Source organism: Tachyglossus aculeatus, chromosome 4, assembly GCF_015852505.1.
Source record: "Tachyglossus aculeatus isolate mTacAcu1 chromosome 4, mTacAcu1.pri, whole genome shotgun sequence".
Taxonomy (NCBI): Eukaryota; Metazoa; Chordata; class Mammalia; order Monotremata; family Tachyglossidae; genus Tachyglossus; species Tachyglossus aculeatus.
Window position 1 is genome coordinate 65,827,362 of NC_052069.1, and position 17,518 is coordinate 65,844,879.

The following is a 17,518-nucleotide window of genomic DNA, read 5'->3' on the forward strand; positions in this document are numbered from 1 at the left end:
CACACTGTAAACATCCCTTTGTGCCAATGAAATGCTTAGGGAGCCAGTAAGTATGGCTATATTATTGGTCCAGCTGACATAAGCATTTTGCGCAGAAAAATTAAAGGATTAGGAAAAGCCCATCTTAGGCAAAGTTGGCTCCGGGATGACGGACACAGAGCATTTGCTTACAAGCTGTTTCCTCTGGTAGATCACCCAGGTGGGAAATGCATTTTGTGACATTTATAATGGTAACTTCCTATGACCTTCCTTTATAAGAAGAGATGTGCGGCCTTGGAGAAGCAGCATGGCGTAGTGAATTGAACACAAGCCTGGGAGTGAGGAGGTCAAGGGTTCTAATCACATCTCTGCCTCTTGTCTGCTGTGTGACCTTGGGAAGTCACTTGATTTCTCTGTGCCTCAGCTACTTCATCTGTAAAATGGGGATTGAGACTGTGAGCCCCCAGTGGGACAGGGACTGTATATAATTCAATTTGCTTGTATCCACCCCAGCGTTTAGTAAAGTGCCTGGCACCTAGTAAGTACTTAACAAATACCATTATTATTATTCTAATGGTAACTTCCTCTGGCCTTCCTTTGTAAGAAGAGATGTGCAGCCTCGGCGTCATCTATAACTCCTCACTGTCTGCCTGCTCTTTAAGGGCCTGGGAGGGAAGGTGCTCTTCAAGGCACCTTCTGACTCCTGGGCCTGTGCTCTATCCACTGTGCCATGCTGCTTCAGCTGTAATCCAGTCAAATTCACTTTAGGCAACAAGCACCCATGTTGCGTGCCCTAAAAGAATGACCCTCCTGATGTACTGCCTTCAAGGTAAGGATAGCTGTCGGTGAGCTGAAGCTTTGCAAGGAATGAGAGACCAGGGGGCAAATGAGAATAGAGCATTCGGGCACTGCAAGTATCAAAATGACAGCACAACAAAAGACAGATGGCTTTGTTTGTACAATGTGACTGGGCCTGGGGGGGTCACATTGATTTTTTTTAGCCACACCCACTCTTAGAAGCAAATGATGCTGAACCTAATAAGGAGTCAGGGTCTCAGGAGAAAAGAATAAGCATTTATTTGGGTGAGTCACTGAGTTTTTCTGGGCAACTTGGCCATGCCAGCACTGCTGCGCACAAGTAACAGGACGTCTGTTGCCAGCAGCAAACTGACCCAGGGGAGTCCTGTGTTCCTCTCTTAATGCAATATTTCCCGCCCCCTTGATGATGTGGCATCTGGAACATCTCCCGCTCCCAGGTGCCACCCTTGTGCCACCTCTACATCCTCTTTTTCCAGATGTCCTTAAAAATAATATATTTGCATGTAGAAATTTCCTCTGAAGTTAGTTTGGGAGGGATTCCTCTTTTTAGTCTACCTTTTGGCTGAGCCCCCCCCCCCCCGCCCCTTATCCCCTCCTCCTCCTCCCCTCCCCATCGCCCCCATTCCCTCCCTCTACCCTACCCCCTTTCCCTCACCACAGCACTTGTACATAGACGTATGTATATACATATGTACATAATATTTGTACATATTTATTACTCTATTTTATTAATGATGTGTGTATATATATAATTCTATTTATTCTGATGATACTGACACCTGTCTACTTGTTCTATTTTGCTGTCTGTCTCCCCTTTCTAGACTGCAAGCCACTTGTTGGGTAGGAACTGTATATGTTGCCGAATTGTACTTTCCAAGCACTTAGTACATGAAATGAATGAATGAATGAATTGAGGGTTTACTGTGTGCAGAATACCATACTAAGCACTTGGAAGTGCACAATATAACAATATGATGCATCCCCTGCCCACAACGAGTTTATAGTCTATGGAGAGATAGACAGACATGGAAAACTGGACTCAGGATTTGGTGATGATGAATCACTAGAGGGGAAGGAAGCCCTAAGTATCTAGACATGTCATTCATTTATTCATTCATTCAATCATATTTATTGAGTGCTACTCTGTGTGCAAAGCACTGTACTAAGAGTACAATACAACAATAAATGACACATTCCCTGCCCACAAAGAGCTTACAGTCTAGGCTGTCCAAGTGCTTGTCTTGTCTTATGCTGTCAAGTTGTTTCTGACCCGTAGCGACACCACAGACACATCTCTCTCAGGACGCCCTGCTGTCCATCTGCAATTGTTCTGGCAGTGTAGCTATAGAGTTTTATTGGAAAAAATATGGAAGTGATTTATCATTGCCGCCTTCCTCACAGTAGACTCGAGTCTTCGCCCTCAACTCTCTACCATGCCACTGCTGCCCAGCATGGGTGAGTTTTGACTTATAGCAGATCGCCTTCCACTTGCTAGCCACTGCCCAAGCTAGGAATGGAATAGGTATGCCTCTGCTTGACTCTCCCTCCCGTAGCCAAGACTGGTAGAGGACTGGAAACTCTCCAGGTGCGACCCTGAGAGGGACTCCAAGTACTACAGGGTGGAATTCTCTGATGATGTGTTGAGATGTCAGATTGACATCTCAATCATTTCATTTCAATCATTTCAGATTGACCCGAAACCCTGAATGCAACCAAATGTCTGCTCCAAGTGTTGTTTGTTAAGTGACTGGTAAGGGTGGCATTCCCTTAAAATAATTTATTTATCTTCTTGTCTGTCTCCCCCTGTAGACTTGCAAGCTCATTGTGGGCAGCGAACATGTCAACCAACTTTGTTGTATTGTACTCTCCCAAGCAGTTAGTATGGTGCTCTGCACACAGAAGCAGTGTGGCTTGGTGGATAGAACCCAGGCCTGTGGGTCAGAGGACCTGGTTCTAAGCCCAGCTCTGCCACTTGTAGTCACTTCACTTCTCTGTGCCTCAGTTCCCTCACCTGTAAAATGGAGATTAAGACTGTGAACCCCACATGGGACATGGACTGTCTCCAACCTGATTAGCTTGTATCTTACCCCAGTACTTAGAACAGTGCCTGGATCATAGTAGGCACTTAAATACCATTAAAAAAAAGTGCTCAATAAATACAATTGATTAAGGTGGGTCACACGCAGAGCCCTGAATTCCCTTGAGTAACTGGAAACCCGAGATTAAGGATACCCTTGAGATCAAAACCCTAGGGCCTACACCACAGGATCCTCTCTATGCCATTGCTAGCCCCCTCATACCTCACCCCCAACAAATCTCACTGCCACTGTTATCAAATGCTATGCAAAAGCCTTTACCTTTTCTGGACTCCTTTCTTTCTTTATAAACTATATGAAATTAAGCCTGGGTGCATTCAAAGGAGTCATTCAATTTTCCTGTGGAATGTTTATGTTCTAACCCTTTTTCAGTTTCTGGTGTAAGCACTGGGACATGTGAAGGGGTAAAACCAGAATAACATTCTAAAAAATTGAATCTCAGTGGATATAGGGAAGCTTTGGACCTTACCATAAAGCCCTACTGAGACAAGCTTTCACCCAAATGTTTTGCTGCTTATTACAATAGGTTCTCTGTGCTAATTCTAATCCCAGCAGGAAAAATTGATTGAGTTAGAATAAGACATAGTAAGCCCCAGGGATCTTGGGCTCTAATTTCTCCTCAACAACCGTCTTGCTGCATGACTTAAGTAAGCTTCGTGTCCTCCTGGGCCTACAAATCTCCCAGAAGTAAAACTAAAAGAAAACATTTCAGATCCAACTGTTCCAGTCAACCTGAATGATCCAGAGAGAATTCCTTTTAATATTCATCTCACAAAAGTACTCCTAGTTGTTCATATACGGTATTAAGGTGATCTGAAATGATTCCCAAATTTCAGCTTCATAGAAGATTTTCTCAGTTGCAGGCGCTCACCCGTGGCTAGCCACAGATCTTTCCAAATTGCTCCATCTGAAGCTGTCTGTCTTTTAAGTGGAATCAATCCACACATGGAATGGGGCCTCTGAGTCCCTTGTTGGGTAAGGAATGTCTCTATCTGTTGCCGAATTGTAAGTGCTTAATACAGGGCTCTGTGCAGAGTAAGCGCTCAATAAATACTATTGAATGAATGAATGAATGCTCAAACCACCTGACTCTCATTAATTACTGTTGAGCAGTCACATCTGCTCTCCACTCTGGTTATAAAAGCAGCTCCAGCCTCCCCCCTACCCACTTTTAGAGAAACAGTGTGGCTTAATGGACAGTATACAGGCCTGGGAGCCAGAGGGCCTAGCTTCTAATCCTGCCCTGTCACTTGTCTGCTGTGAGACCTTGGGCAAGTCATGTAACTTTTCTGTGCCTCAGTTTCCTCCTCTGTAAAGTGGGAATTAAGATGGTGAGTCCCATGTGGGACAGAGACCTGAGTATGTTTTAGTAGTATTATTATGGTATTTGTTAAGCACTTACTATAGGCCAAGCACTGTTCTAAGCGCTGATTTAGATACAAGGTAATCAGGTTGTCCCACATGGGGCTCACAGTTTTAATTCCCATTTTACAGATGAGGTAAATGAGGCACAGAGAAGTGAAGTGACTTGCCTAAAGTCACACAGAAGATGAGTGGCAGAGCTGGGATTAGAACTCACATCCTCTGACTCCCAAACCTGTGTTCTTTCCATTAAACCATGCTGCTCCTCAGGCCTTCTAATTTAGGCTTATCTACCCCAGTGCTTAGTACATAGTGCATACTTAACAAGTACCATTTAAAAAAAACCTCCTCCTCTCCCCTCTCCCTGGTTCATCACCAGAGTGGAGATGAGGTGATTCTACTCATTCCCTCTGAATTCCCATGCTTATTCAGGCCACTACAGTTAGTGTGAATGATTGGGGCACCTGCATAGTCTGCAATCCCTTATTATAATAATGATGGCATTGGTTAAGCACTTACTATGTGCAAAGCACTGTTATAAGTGCTGGGAGGATACAAGGTGATCAGGTTGTCCCACGTGGGGCTCCCAGTCTTAATCCCCATTTTACAGATGAGGTAACTGAGGCTCAGAGAAGTTAAGTGACTTGCCCAAGGCCATGCAGCTGACAAGCGGTGGACCCGGGATTAGAACCCAAGACCTCTGACTCCCAAGCCCGTGCTCTTTCCACTGAGCCACTCTGCTTGTATAGAACACCCCCAAATAATGCTGATCAAGTAGCCAATAAGAAACCGTGGAACCATCTTGAGGTTTTCAATCAATGGCATTTATTGAACATTTACTGTGTGCAGAGAACTGTACCAAGAGGTTAGTACAGTCAATCTGAATTACTGTTGCTAAAATGGTAATTCCCAACAATTCTTGCAAGTGAATGACTCATGCAAATTAAATATTAAATGCCTATGAAACCTAATTAAGGGACAGAGTTACATGCTCTATTTAGTGTCGAGGTAGGAATCTGTTTAACATTATGATGCTTTGAAACAATATTTCTTTTTTATGGTATAGGTTAAGTGCTTACTATGTGTCAGGCACTGTACTAAGCCCAGGGGTAGATACAAGATCATCAGGTTGGACACAGTCCATGTTCCACATGGAGCTCATGGTCTTAATCTCCATTTTACAGATGAGGTAACTGAGGCATGGAGAAGTTAAGTGACTTGCCCAAGTTTATATAGCAGGAGTGGTGGGGTCTGGATTAGAATTCAGGTCCTTCTAACTCCTAGGCCCTTCCCATTCTGAATACTGTTATGGAACAACCAATACCTGACCTTACTCTGCCAAGACAGATTAAGTACTCAGTATTATACTAAATGCCACATTTTTGCCCTACTCTCTAGAAACTCCCTAATTCTTGCACTCATTCTTAGCTCCCTATTCTCCCAATTTTCTGTTATCTCCTTATTCCCCTCACCATGCCTAGTCTCCCTTAATTCCTTTGCATCTTTTCCCTGGCCACAGAGAAGCAGCGTGGCTCAGTGGAAGGAGCACGGGCTTGGAATTCAGAGGTCATGGGTTCTAATCCCAGCTCTGCCACTTGTCAGCTGTGTGACTTTGGGCAAGTCATTTGACTTCTCTGGGCCTCAGTTACCTCATCTGTAAAATGGGGATTAAGACCGTGAGCCCCACATGGGACATCCCGATCACCTTGTATCCCCCAAGCGCTTAGAACACTGCTTCTCACATAGTAAGTGCATAACAAATACCATCATTATTATTATAGCTAAGTTAAATAGAAAATGTACCTGCTCTCCCTTCTGCTTTGACTGTGAGTTCCTTGTGTGACAGTTTGCCTAATTTGATTATTCATTCATTCATATTTGTTGAGTGCTTTCTGCATGCAGAGCACAGTACTAAATGCTTGGGAGAGTACAACAGTAAACAGACACATTCCTTGCCCACAATGAGCTTATAGTCTGGGGGAGAGGGGAGACAGACACCAATACAAATAAATTATAGATGTGTACATAAGTGCTGTGGGACTGGGAAGGGGGAAGAATAAAGGGAGCAATTCAAGATGATGTGGAAGGGAATGGGAGAAGAGCAAAGGGGAGACTTAATCTGGGAAGGTCTCTTGGAGGAGCTGTTCCTTCAATAAGGCTTTGGAGGTGGGGAGAGTAATTGTCTGTTGGATTTGTCTGTTTGATTTTAGACTGTGAGGCCAATGTTGGGTAGGGACTGTCTCCATATGTTGCCAATGTGTACTTCCCAAGCGCTTAGTACAGTGCTCTGCACATAGTAAGCGCTCAATAAATATGATTGATTGATTGATTGATTGAGGAGTAAGGGCGTCCAGACCAGAGGTGGGATGTGGGCTATGGGTTAGTGGTGAAATAGGCAAGATTGAGGCACATCTTATGTCTCTACCAGTATGAGGCATAGAGCACACGCTTATGCCATGATTATAAATTATTGTTAAAGGTAGAAATAGAACAGCAGTATATGTTATTTTGGACTAGCCAGAAGCTAGGCTTTGCAGTATGATGACACATCAACTGTTGGGAAAGTGCACTGTGCCTTGCTTTTGTCATAGAGAAGCAGCGTGGCTCAGTGGAAAGAGTCCAGGCTTTGGAGTCAGAAGTCATGGGTTCAAACCCTGGCTCCGCCACTTGTCAGCTGTGTGACTTTGGGCAAGTCACTTAACTTCTCTGTGCCTCAGTTCCCTCATCTGTAAAATGAGGATTAAGATTGTGAGCCCCACATGGGACAATCTGATCACCTCGTATCCTCCCCAGCACTTAGAACATAGTAAACGCTTAACAAAAGCCATTGTTATTATTATTTTAAAGGACATGGAAGACATACAGGATTTTCATTATTTTAACCATGTAAAATAAGGAACTAAGAGCATCCATCCTGAGGAAAAATTCCAGAATGCACTTTACCATTCTGCCTCTATAGTTTTTCCCCAGAGCCTTGGTGATGCTTGGAGATCAATTCCAAGAGGCTACTCATTTTCTGCAATCAGAACCAATAGTTTATACAGATTAGAATCTGCAGGACAAGATATTTTCCTTATCCACTAGAGGGAATCTCTGCATTTCAACAAGATATCTGGCACTCTGAATTTAATGCTTGCTTTTCTTGACTCTCCAGAGCTGGACCTTCAGACTTACCTGTGAATCCAGGCTGACACTGACACAAATACCCCGATGCTTTGTCGTAGCTGAACTCCAAAGGCAACTCTGCAGTGATTCCATACTGACTCTTCCAAGACAGCTCTACACATTTGCTCTCATAAAGGCATGGATTGCTGCTACATTCACTAATATCAGTCTCGCATTGGGGGCCTGTGTAACCTGGAGGAAGGAAATTAAAAGATGTTCTTTACTCATTCATTCATTCGATCGTATTTATTGAGCGCTTACTGTGTGCAGAGCACTGTACTAAGCACTTGGGAAGTACAAGTTGGCAACGTATAGAGACGGTCCCTACCCAACAGTGGGCTCACAGTCTAGAAGGGGGAGACAGAGAACAAAACAAAGCATATTAACAAAATAAAATAAAATAAAATAAAATAAAAAATAAAATACAATAAATAGATTAACAAAATAAAATAAATAGATAAAATAAAGTTCCTTCCATTAAAGGTACACCTTGCCTCCTGCAATTATCCCTTTCTACTGCTCTTGTTGTGTTTGCATGCAAACCAAGCACTATAAGGTTTTATCTCTTCCTCTCCTCTTCTCCCACTCCTTTCTGTGCCGCTCTTACTTGCTTCTTCATTGAAAAGCAGCATGGCTCATTGATAAGAGCATGGGCTTTGGAGTCAGGGGTCAAGGGTTCAAATCCTTACTCTGCCAATTGTCAGCTGTGTGACTTTGGGCAAGTCATTTAACTTCTCTGTGCCTCAGTTATTGCATCTGTAAAATGGGGATGAAGACTGTGAGCCCCACGTGGGACAACCTGATCACCTTGTAACCTTCACAGTGCTTAGAACAGTGTTTTGAACATAGTAAGTGCTTAATAAATGCCACCATTATTATTATTATCCTCCCTCCCATCCCCACAGCATATATGTATATATCTGTAATTAATTTATGTATTTATTTATCTGTTTATTTATTTTTATTAATATCTGTCTCCCCCTTTAGACTGTGAGCTCATTATGGACAGGAATGTATCTATTATGTTCTACTCTCCCAAGCTCTTAGTACAGTGCTCTGCATACAGTAAGAGCTCAATAAATACAACTGAATGAATGAATGAATCTCTTCCCAAAAAGGGATTTTTTCTTCCAGTGGTGAACAAGAGAAAGCCCAGGGAAGAGCAAGAAAAGTTCTTGAAACCAAGAGAAAATAGGATCCATAGAAAAGCTAAAGAATTGGGGTTTTTAACCTAGTGAAGAAATGTTAAAAGGTGACTAATAACTTTTAGACTGTGAGCCCACTGTTGGGTAGGGACTGTCTCTATATGTTGCCAACTTGTACTTCCCAAGCACTTAGTACAGTGCTCTGCACACCGTAAGCGCTCAATAAATACGATTGATGATGATAACTGTCTTTAAAGGCCGCGATCCGGACTTCTACAAGAATGTGACCAATTTTTTAATAGAATTTATTAAAAGGTCAAGGTCACCCAGCAGGCAAGTGACGAAGTCAGGATTAGAATCCAGGTCCTTCCAACTCCCAGACCTGTGCTCTATCCACTAGGCTATGTTGCTTTTCTATTTTCTCTAAGCCATTAGAGGCTAAATACAGTAACATTTTGCAGGAGAAAAAAACATTTATTTCTATGGAAGAACTCTATGGCTTTCAGGGCGATGTCATGCCAGACCAGGCTATTAAATTAGGGTGGCCCCGCTAGATTATAAACTCTTTGAGGGCAGGAATCCTGTCTATTGTATTGTTATGCTCTCCCAAATGGAGTCAGAGGTCATGGGTTCAAATGCCAGCTCCGCCAATTGTCAGCTCTGTGACTTTGGGCAAGTCACTTAACTTCTCTGTGCCTCAGTTACCTCATCTGGAAAATGGAGATTAAGACTGTGAGCCCCCTGTGAGACAAGCTGATCACCTTGTAACCTCTCCAGAGCTTAGAACAGTGCTTTGCAAATAGTAAGCACTTAATAAATGCCATTATTATTATTATTATTATTATATTTATTGAGTGCTTACTGCATGCAGAGCAGTTGGGAGAGTATAGTACAACAGAGTTGGTAGACATATTACCTGCCCATAGTCATGTCATCCTGGAGCCTCCATCCCTACTTACCTCCCACTACCCCGGCAGGAAGGACAGAAGCAGCCGCAAAGAGGTATGGCTTGATACAGAAAGAAAAAGCATCTCTGTTCCTAGTCACTTCCCAAGACTCTGCAATATAACTCGTCAGAGGATGTTTCAGTTATAAGAAAGTGAATTAAAATCAGACCCTGATCCTTAGACACATCTGGTTTTCTGAAAGAGCAAGACCCCCTAACGTTGGCTAAAGTTAAATAAAAGCCTGATGGGATCCCAGGGGCAATTGAGAATACGTTGCGGTTATTATATTTGGTTTGTTTCTCATGTAGCCAGGGGACAGACACAGATGGTGGGGGGGGGGGTATATAAATTTATACATATTGGCCAGATTAAGGAAGGTAACCACCCCCCACCATGCTGGTAAAGGACCCTAAGGGCATTGAACAAGTTCTTGGCACTCCTCAGTTTACCCAAAGAGGCTCAGTGGAAAGAGCCTGGGCTTGGGAGTCAGAGGTCACGGGTTCTAATTCTGGCTCCACCACTTGTCAGCTGTGTGACTTTGAGCAAGTCACTTAACTTCTCTGGACCTCAGTTACCCATCTGTAAAATGGGGACTAAGTCTGTGAGCCCCACGTGGGACAACCTGATTGCCTTGTATCTACCCCAACGCTTAGAACAGTGCTTTGCATGTAGTAAGCGCTTAACAAATACCATCATCATTGTTATTATTATAGCCAATCCAAGGTCACTTTTGCCACTGAGGGAGTGAGTGGGAAGATTATCAACCCTAGATGTTATCCCAAAAGGAAAAAAAAGATTAAATCAATGACATTCATTGAGAGCACTGACTGAGAAGCAGTGTTGCCTAGTGGATAGAGCCTAGGCCTGGGTGTCAGATGGACCTCGGTTCTAATCCCAGCTCTGACACTTGTCTGCTCTATGGCTTTGGGCAAATCATTCCACTTCTCTGGGCCTCAGTTACCTCATTTGTAAAATGGGGATTAAGACTGTCAGCCCCATGTGGAACATGGGCCGTGTCCAACCTGATTAGCTTGTATCTTGATTAGCTTGTATCTTAAGCAGCATGGCATAATAATAATAATAATGATGGCATTTGTTAGCGCTTACTAAGTGCAAAGCACTGTGCTAAGCGCTGGGGGGATACAAGGTGATCAGGTTGTCCCATGGGGGGCTCACAGTCTTAATCCCCATTTTACAGATGAGGTAACTGAGGCTCAGAGAAGTTAAATGACTTGCCCAAGGTCACATAGCAGACATGTGACGGAGTCGGGATTCTAACCCATGACCTCTGACTCCAAAGCCTGTGCTCTTTCCACTGAGCCAGCACGGGTATGGGAGTCAGAAGGTCATGGGTTCTAATCCTGGCTCTGCCACTTGTCTACTGTGTGACCTTGGGCAACTCACTTCACTTCTTTGTGCCTCAGTGACCTCATCTGTAAAATGGGGATTGAGACTGTGAGCCTCAAGCAGGACAGACACTGTTTCCAAGCTGATTTGCTTGTATCTACCCCAGTGCTTAGTACAGTGCCTGGCACATAGTAAGCACTTAACAAATACAGTAATAATAATAATAATAATAATAATAACATCTACCCCAGCACTTAGTGCATTTCCTGGTACATAATATGCACCCAACAAATGCCATTCCGACAAAAGTTTCTGGAGCATTATAATAAGGGGTTTTGTTTCTGTTTGATGAAATGGATTCAAACCAGGAAGTCCGGGTCAGAGACTATGGCCCATACCTGGCCAGCACTGGCAAGTATAATTCTCAGCTCCGTCCTCACATGTAGCATTATTGAAGCAGGGTTTCGACCAACACGGAGGCAGGAAGATTTCACAGTATGACCCTGTGAAGCCGCTTCCGGAACAATTGCATGAGTAGCTAGAGGAAAAATATAAAGTTAAGTTTTCAGTGAGGCAATGTTACCTAGTGAAAGGAGTTATTGAACTGGGATCAGAGTTCAAAGTAAAAAAAAAGTATATATATATATATACTTTTTTACTTTGAATACATACTAATGATTCTAATATATATGTATATGCATATAAATATTTATATACTAATACTAATGTATATACTAACAATTCTAACCAGAATCCTGGACTGCTGTGTGACCTTGGGCAAGTCACTTAACCGCTCGGTGCCTCAGTTGCTTCATCTGAAAAATAGGGCTAAGATGTGTACTCTGCCTTCCTTTTAGATTTGGAGCCCATGTAGAACTATATCTTATCTGCATTATCTTGCATCACCCCAGAATTTAGTACAGTACTTGATACAGACTAAAAACAATAAGTACTATAATTATTAGTTGAACCAATAATAGGTGCCTTTAATCTTTCAAAACTATGTAATATCCTTTTAATACTGCTAGTAAAACTTTCCGGGATACTTTCTTTTTGGAATTCCTGAAACTATCCTAATTCAGCCTAGGTATTTTTCAATGAAATGCTATCCTGAAGATACACTTTCTACTATGAGACAGTAATGGTAAAGGTTTAGACTATTCCCTTGAGGTCTGATTGTTTTGGGAAACAAAGCGTGAACCCTGGATTTATACTAGATAGACAGATAGATAAAGAGATAAGCATTTAAGTCCTTCATTTTTTTCAACAAAGCTACAAATGATAAAGTTATCTAACCCTGAAGGTGAATCTGGCTAAAAAGAACAATACTTAATCAACCCCCGTTTTAGACTGTGAGCTCACCGTGGGGAAGAATGTGTCTGCTTGTTGTTATAGTGTATTCTCCCAATCACTTAGTATAGTGCTTTGCACACAGTAAGCGCTCAATAAATGCAATTGAACGTTACTTTCCACATTGTTTGCCCGAAGGTGGATCCTAGCTGCATTAATGGATGAATAATGCATTCTGGACTTGACTCAGTTTTTGAGCCCGCTTCTTGATATCCGGCTTTTCTCAAAGCCCTTGTTTCAAAGAGAGCACTCCAGTACTCTTTACTCTCCTCTAGGCTAGTCTGTCTTCTGTCCTGGTCTCCCAGCAACCCACTGCTCTGTTGTATTGTTTTGAGACTTTAAATCATTTTTTCTACCCTTGCATATGCACCCCTCCTCACACACCCCTTCAGATCCCCATCCAGCTGCTTTTTGGAAATAGTCCACATATGTCCTGCCCAGTGGAGTTCTGTTGCTGTGAGCATTGTTTCAGTGCTCATGAGCAGAATACATTGCAGGACGTTGCTACTGCTACTGAGAAGCAGCGTGGCTCAGTGGAAAGAGCCCAGGCTTGGGAGTCAGAGGTCATGGGTTCTAATCCCAGCTCCACCACTTGTCAGCTGTGTGACTTTGGGCAAGTCACTTCACTTCTCTGTGCATCAGTTCCCTCATCTGTAAAATGGGGATTAAGACTGTTTAAGTACTGAAGTAGATACAAGCTAATCAGGTTGGACACAGCCCCTGTTCCACATGGGGCTCACAGTCTAAGTCCCCATTTTACAGTTGAGGTAACCGAGCCCCAGAGAAGTGAAGTGACTTGCCCAGGGTCACACAGCAGATGAGTGGTGGAGCCGGGATTAGAACCCAAGTCCTTCTGACTCCCAAACCCATGCCCTATCCACTAGGCCATGCTCCATCATCATCATGATGAAGCTATTTTACCCGAAACACTCTTCAAAAAAGATACATGTTCAAATATTTGTCAATTTCAAATTGCAGGTTATTTCTGACTTCTCAAGGAAAAGATATTAGTCAGTGTCCTAGTCATCTATATAAAACAGGGATTATTAATCCCCCCACCTCACATTGGAGAAGGATTTGAAGCTCGTTGGAGGCGTCTATCAACTCTGTTGTATCGTACTCTCCCAAGCAGTTAGTACAGTGCTCTGCACTCAGTGAGCAGTCGATAAATAAGATGGATGGATTAATCGGCTGATTGATGGACTTACCTGTTGTCACCATCTGTGCACTGCCCCTGGTGAAGACACGGTTGGCTTATACACTCGTCGACGTCAATCTCACATCTTTCTCCAAGGAATCCCTGGGCGCAGCGACAGACGTAGCCCCTCAGTGACGCATGACAGGTTGCACCATTCAGACAAGGCTGGGACCAACAGGCTGTAATTTCCACCTCGCAGTTAACCCCTTTGAAAACCACACATTCAACAGTAAGTTTAGCAAAGCATCACTCCTGAGGATTTTCAAGGGAATGCTGGAGGTTCGTTTATCTAATTTCACTGGTTTTCTACTCACATCACTTTCCCAGATAATTAGGGGAATCGTTTGGAAAGCAGTCTTGCCTAGTGGATAGAGCACAGGTCTGGTTGTCAGGAGGACCTGGGTTCTAATGCGGGCTCCACCACTTGTCTGCTGTGTGGCCTTAGGCAAGTCACTTCACTTCCCTGTGCCTCAGTTAACTCATCTGTAAAACTGGGAATAAGACGGTAAGCACCATGTGGGACAGGGACTGTGCCCAACCTGATTAGCTTGTATCTACCCCAGTTAGTCAGTCAGTCAAGTGTACTTATTAAGCACTTACTATGTGCAGAGCACTGTACTAAGCACTTGGGAGAGTATAATACAACAGTATAACATGCACATTCCCTGCCCACAGTGAGCTTTAGAGTCTAGAGGGGGAAACAGACATTAATATACATAAATAGATTATAGATATGCTGGGAGGGGAAATGAGTAAAGGGACTAAGTCAAGGCAACAAAGAAAGGAGGGGGAGAAGAAGAAAGGAGGGCTTAGTCAGGGAAGGCCTCTTGGAGGAGATGTGCCTTCAATAAGGCTTTGAAGGATTGGAGAATAATTATTTGTTGGATAAGAAGGGGGAGGGTGTTGGTGGTGGGATAGACGAGATCGAAGTGCAGTGAGAAGGTTAACATCAAATGAGCGAAGTGTGTGAGTTGAGTGGTAGGAGAGTGGCAAGGTGAAAGGAGTGAACAAGGTGACTGAGGGCTTTAAAGCTGATGGAAAGGAGTTTCTGTTTGATGCAAAGGTGGGTGGGCAGCCATTGGAGGTTCTTGAAGAGTGAAGATTGGGCTGGAATGGAGAGAGACAGGAGGCAGGGAGGTCAGCAATGAGCCTGATACAGTAATCAAGGCAGGATAGGATAAGTGATTGTATTAATGTAGTAGCAGTTTGGATGGGGAGGAAGGGAGGATTTTAGCAATGCTGTAAAGGTGACAGGAATTGGTGATGGATTGATACCCTGGCGCTTAAACCATGCCTGACACATAAGCACTTAAAAATTCCATTATTATTATTATTTATTGTTATTGTTTTTTCTTCTTGATTGTAACTAGTATGAGGAATCTACTCTGTGTAAGGGAAATTATAGAAACTGTGAAAGAACTGTCATTCCCAAAAAATAATTACAATAACTATCTTGTGGCTTTGAGGTAACAGGGAAAGACAATCTTATGCTTCAAAATGCTCACCTGTTAAATGGCTGCTGACTTTGTCGTACTCTCTCTGTGTTTACTACAAAACTCCATGTGCAGTGAGCACTCAATTAACACCATGGATTGATTAATTGCTGCTAGTTGTGTATTCAATAGGAGCCCAACATCACATAAAAAGATCATGCCAAAGTGATTCACCATTAGAATAGCCATCCTTCAACAATTTTCCTATGCTGGTTTGATCTTTAATAATAGTAATAATAATAATGATAATTAAAAATGCTTGTGGTATTGTTAAGCACTTACTGTGTGCCAAGCACTGTACTAAGTGCTGGGATGGATACAAGTAAATTGGGCTGGACATGGTCCCTGTCCCACGTGAGGCTCACAGTCTCAATCCCCATTTTACAAATGAGGGAACTGAGGCCCAGAGAAGTGAAAGGACTTAACCAAGGTCCCATAGCAGATAAGTGATGGAGCTGGGATTAAAACTCACAACCTTCTGACTCCCAGGTATGTGCTCTTATCCACTATGCCATGCTGCTTCTCTATCTTCACTTAAGGACTCCAACTACATAGTATTTTTCAAATCATTCAGTGGTATTGAGAGCTTACTTGTGCGTAGAACCACACTAAAAACTTGGAAGAGCACAATACAACAGAGTTAGACATGTTCTCTGCCCACATCAAGTTTACAATCTAGAGGGGGAGACAGACATTAGAATAAATAAGTAATTTATAATGTATAATTTAAAAGATATGTACATATGTGCTGTTGGGTGGAGGGTGGGCAAATATCAAATGCCAATTGATTGTAAGCTCACTGTGGACAGGGAATGTGTCTGTCATATTGTTGTGTCGTTCTCCCTCAAGCACTTAGTACAGTGCCCTGCACACAGTAAGCACTCATTAAATATGATTGATTGATGCAGAAGGCAGAGGGAGAGGAAGTCAACAGCATACCTCTTTTGACACTTTTACTTTGAAATTATGAAAAGTTATGGTAATAATAATGATGATATTTGTTAACACTTACTATGTGCCAAGCACTGTTCTAAGCACTGAGGGGGGGGGATACAAGGTAATCAAGTTGTACCACGTGGGGCTCACAGTCTTCATCCCCATTTTACAGATGAGGGAACTGAGGCACATAGAAGTTAAGTGACTTGCCCAAAGTCATCATCATCAATCGTATTTATTGAGTGCTTACTATGTGCAGAGCACTGTACTAAGCGCTTAAGTCACACAGCTGACAATTGGCAGAGCTGGGATTTGAACCCATGATCTCTGACTCCAAAGCCCAGGCTCTTTCCACTGAGCCACGTGGCTTCTCTGGTACATTTCATAGTCTCTGTTTTAGTAGTGGAAACGTTTCTCTCTTGCTGTTCTTTGTTTTCAAAGATGAGGCTACAGATGGTGACGTTTTAGCCCTAGGTATGAATGTGGCAGAAAAGACCTGTGCATGAACGACAGTCCATCCTTACCCACTGTGTTCATTCATTCAATTGTATTTATTGAGCGCTTACTGTGTGCAGAGCACTGTACTAAGCTCTTGGGAAGTACAAGTTGGCACATGTAAAGATGGTCCCTACCCAAAAACGAGCTCACAGTCACGTGCGTGCATGCGAAGTTTGTTCCTTGCTGTGCCAAATGTTTTGTCCCATACTGAGCCTATCTCTGTTCTTGAGTCTGTCTTCTGTTATCCTGATTTCCTCTGCCCAGGGAGAACAGTCCCTAGGGCTGGCTCCGGATGGCGAGGGAGGCAGTTCCCTCAGGGAGCATAGTTGGGGTGGGGGGCAAGGGGGGTGACAGTAGGGGAGAGGCAGTTGTGGCAGTAACAGCAGCGGGGAGAGATGGGCAGTTAATCAGGGTCCACCTGTCCAAAGTGGCAACTGCGTGAACCAGGACCTGGGAGAAAACCCAGTGCCTCTGGAGAAAGAGGGGTAGGACGGGGCTGTAGTTTATTACTTATTTATTATTATTATTATTATTATCATTATTATTATTATTATTATTATCATTATTATTTATTACTTATTTATTTGTTCGTTCATTCATATTAATAATTATTAATTAATAATTATTAATATAATAATTATTATTGATAATAAGAATTATGGTATTTGTTAACAATAATAATAATAATGGCATTTGTTAAGCACTTACTATGTGCAAAGCACTGTTCAAAGCTCTGGGGAGGGTACAAGGTGATCAGGTTGTCCCACGTGGGGCTCACAGTCAATCCCTATTTTACAGATGAGGTAACTAAGGCACAGAGAAGTCAAGTGACTTGCCCAAAGTCACACAGCCGACAAGCGGCGGAGCCGGGATTTGGACCCATGACCTCTGACTCCCAAGCCCATGCTCTTTCCACTGAGCCACGCTGCTTCTCTAAGCACTTACTATGTGCCTGTTCTAAGTGCGGGGGTAGATCCAGGATAATCAGGTTGTCCCACGTGGGGCTCACACTTTTAATTCCCATTTTAGAGATGAGGAAACTGAGGCACAGAGAAGGTAAGTGCTTGCCCAAGGTCACACAGCAGGCAAGTGGCCAAGGCGGGATTAGAACCCACGTCCTCTGACTCCCAAGACCGTGCTCTTTCCACTAAGCCATGTTGCTTCTCCATTTTTAATGTCTGTC

General features: G+C 43.1%; 1 protein-coding gene and 1 non-coding gene across 2 annotated transcripts in view; both read right to left on the bottom strand.

Moving 5' to 3' along the window:
- CRB1 (crumbs cell polarity complex component 1) overlaps positions 1 to 17,518 on the bottom strand; it is a 183,988-nt gene that overhangs the window by 117,696 nt on the left and 48,774 nt on the right. The window contains exons 3-5 of the mRNA XM_038745195.1: positions 13,419 to 13,614; positions 11,259 to 11,398; positions 7,431 to 7,613 (exon numbers count right to left, since the gene is read on the bottom strand). Coding sequence (XP_038601123.1) covers positions 7,431 to 7,613; positions 11,259 to 11,398; positions 13,419 to 13,614 — 519 coding nt within the window. The remainder of the gene's footprint in view (positions 1 to 7,430; positions 7,614 to 11,258; positions 11,399 to 13,418; positions 13,615 to 17,518) is intronic.
- Positions 2,264 to 2,401, bottom strand: LOC119927749. The gene has a single exon (XR_005450724.1). It is a non-coding gene; the product is annotated as a small nucleolar RNA SNORA7 (small nucleolar RNA).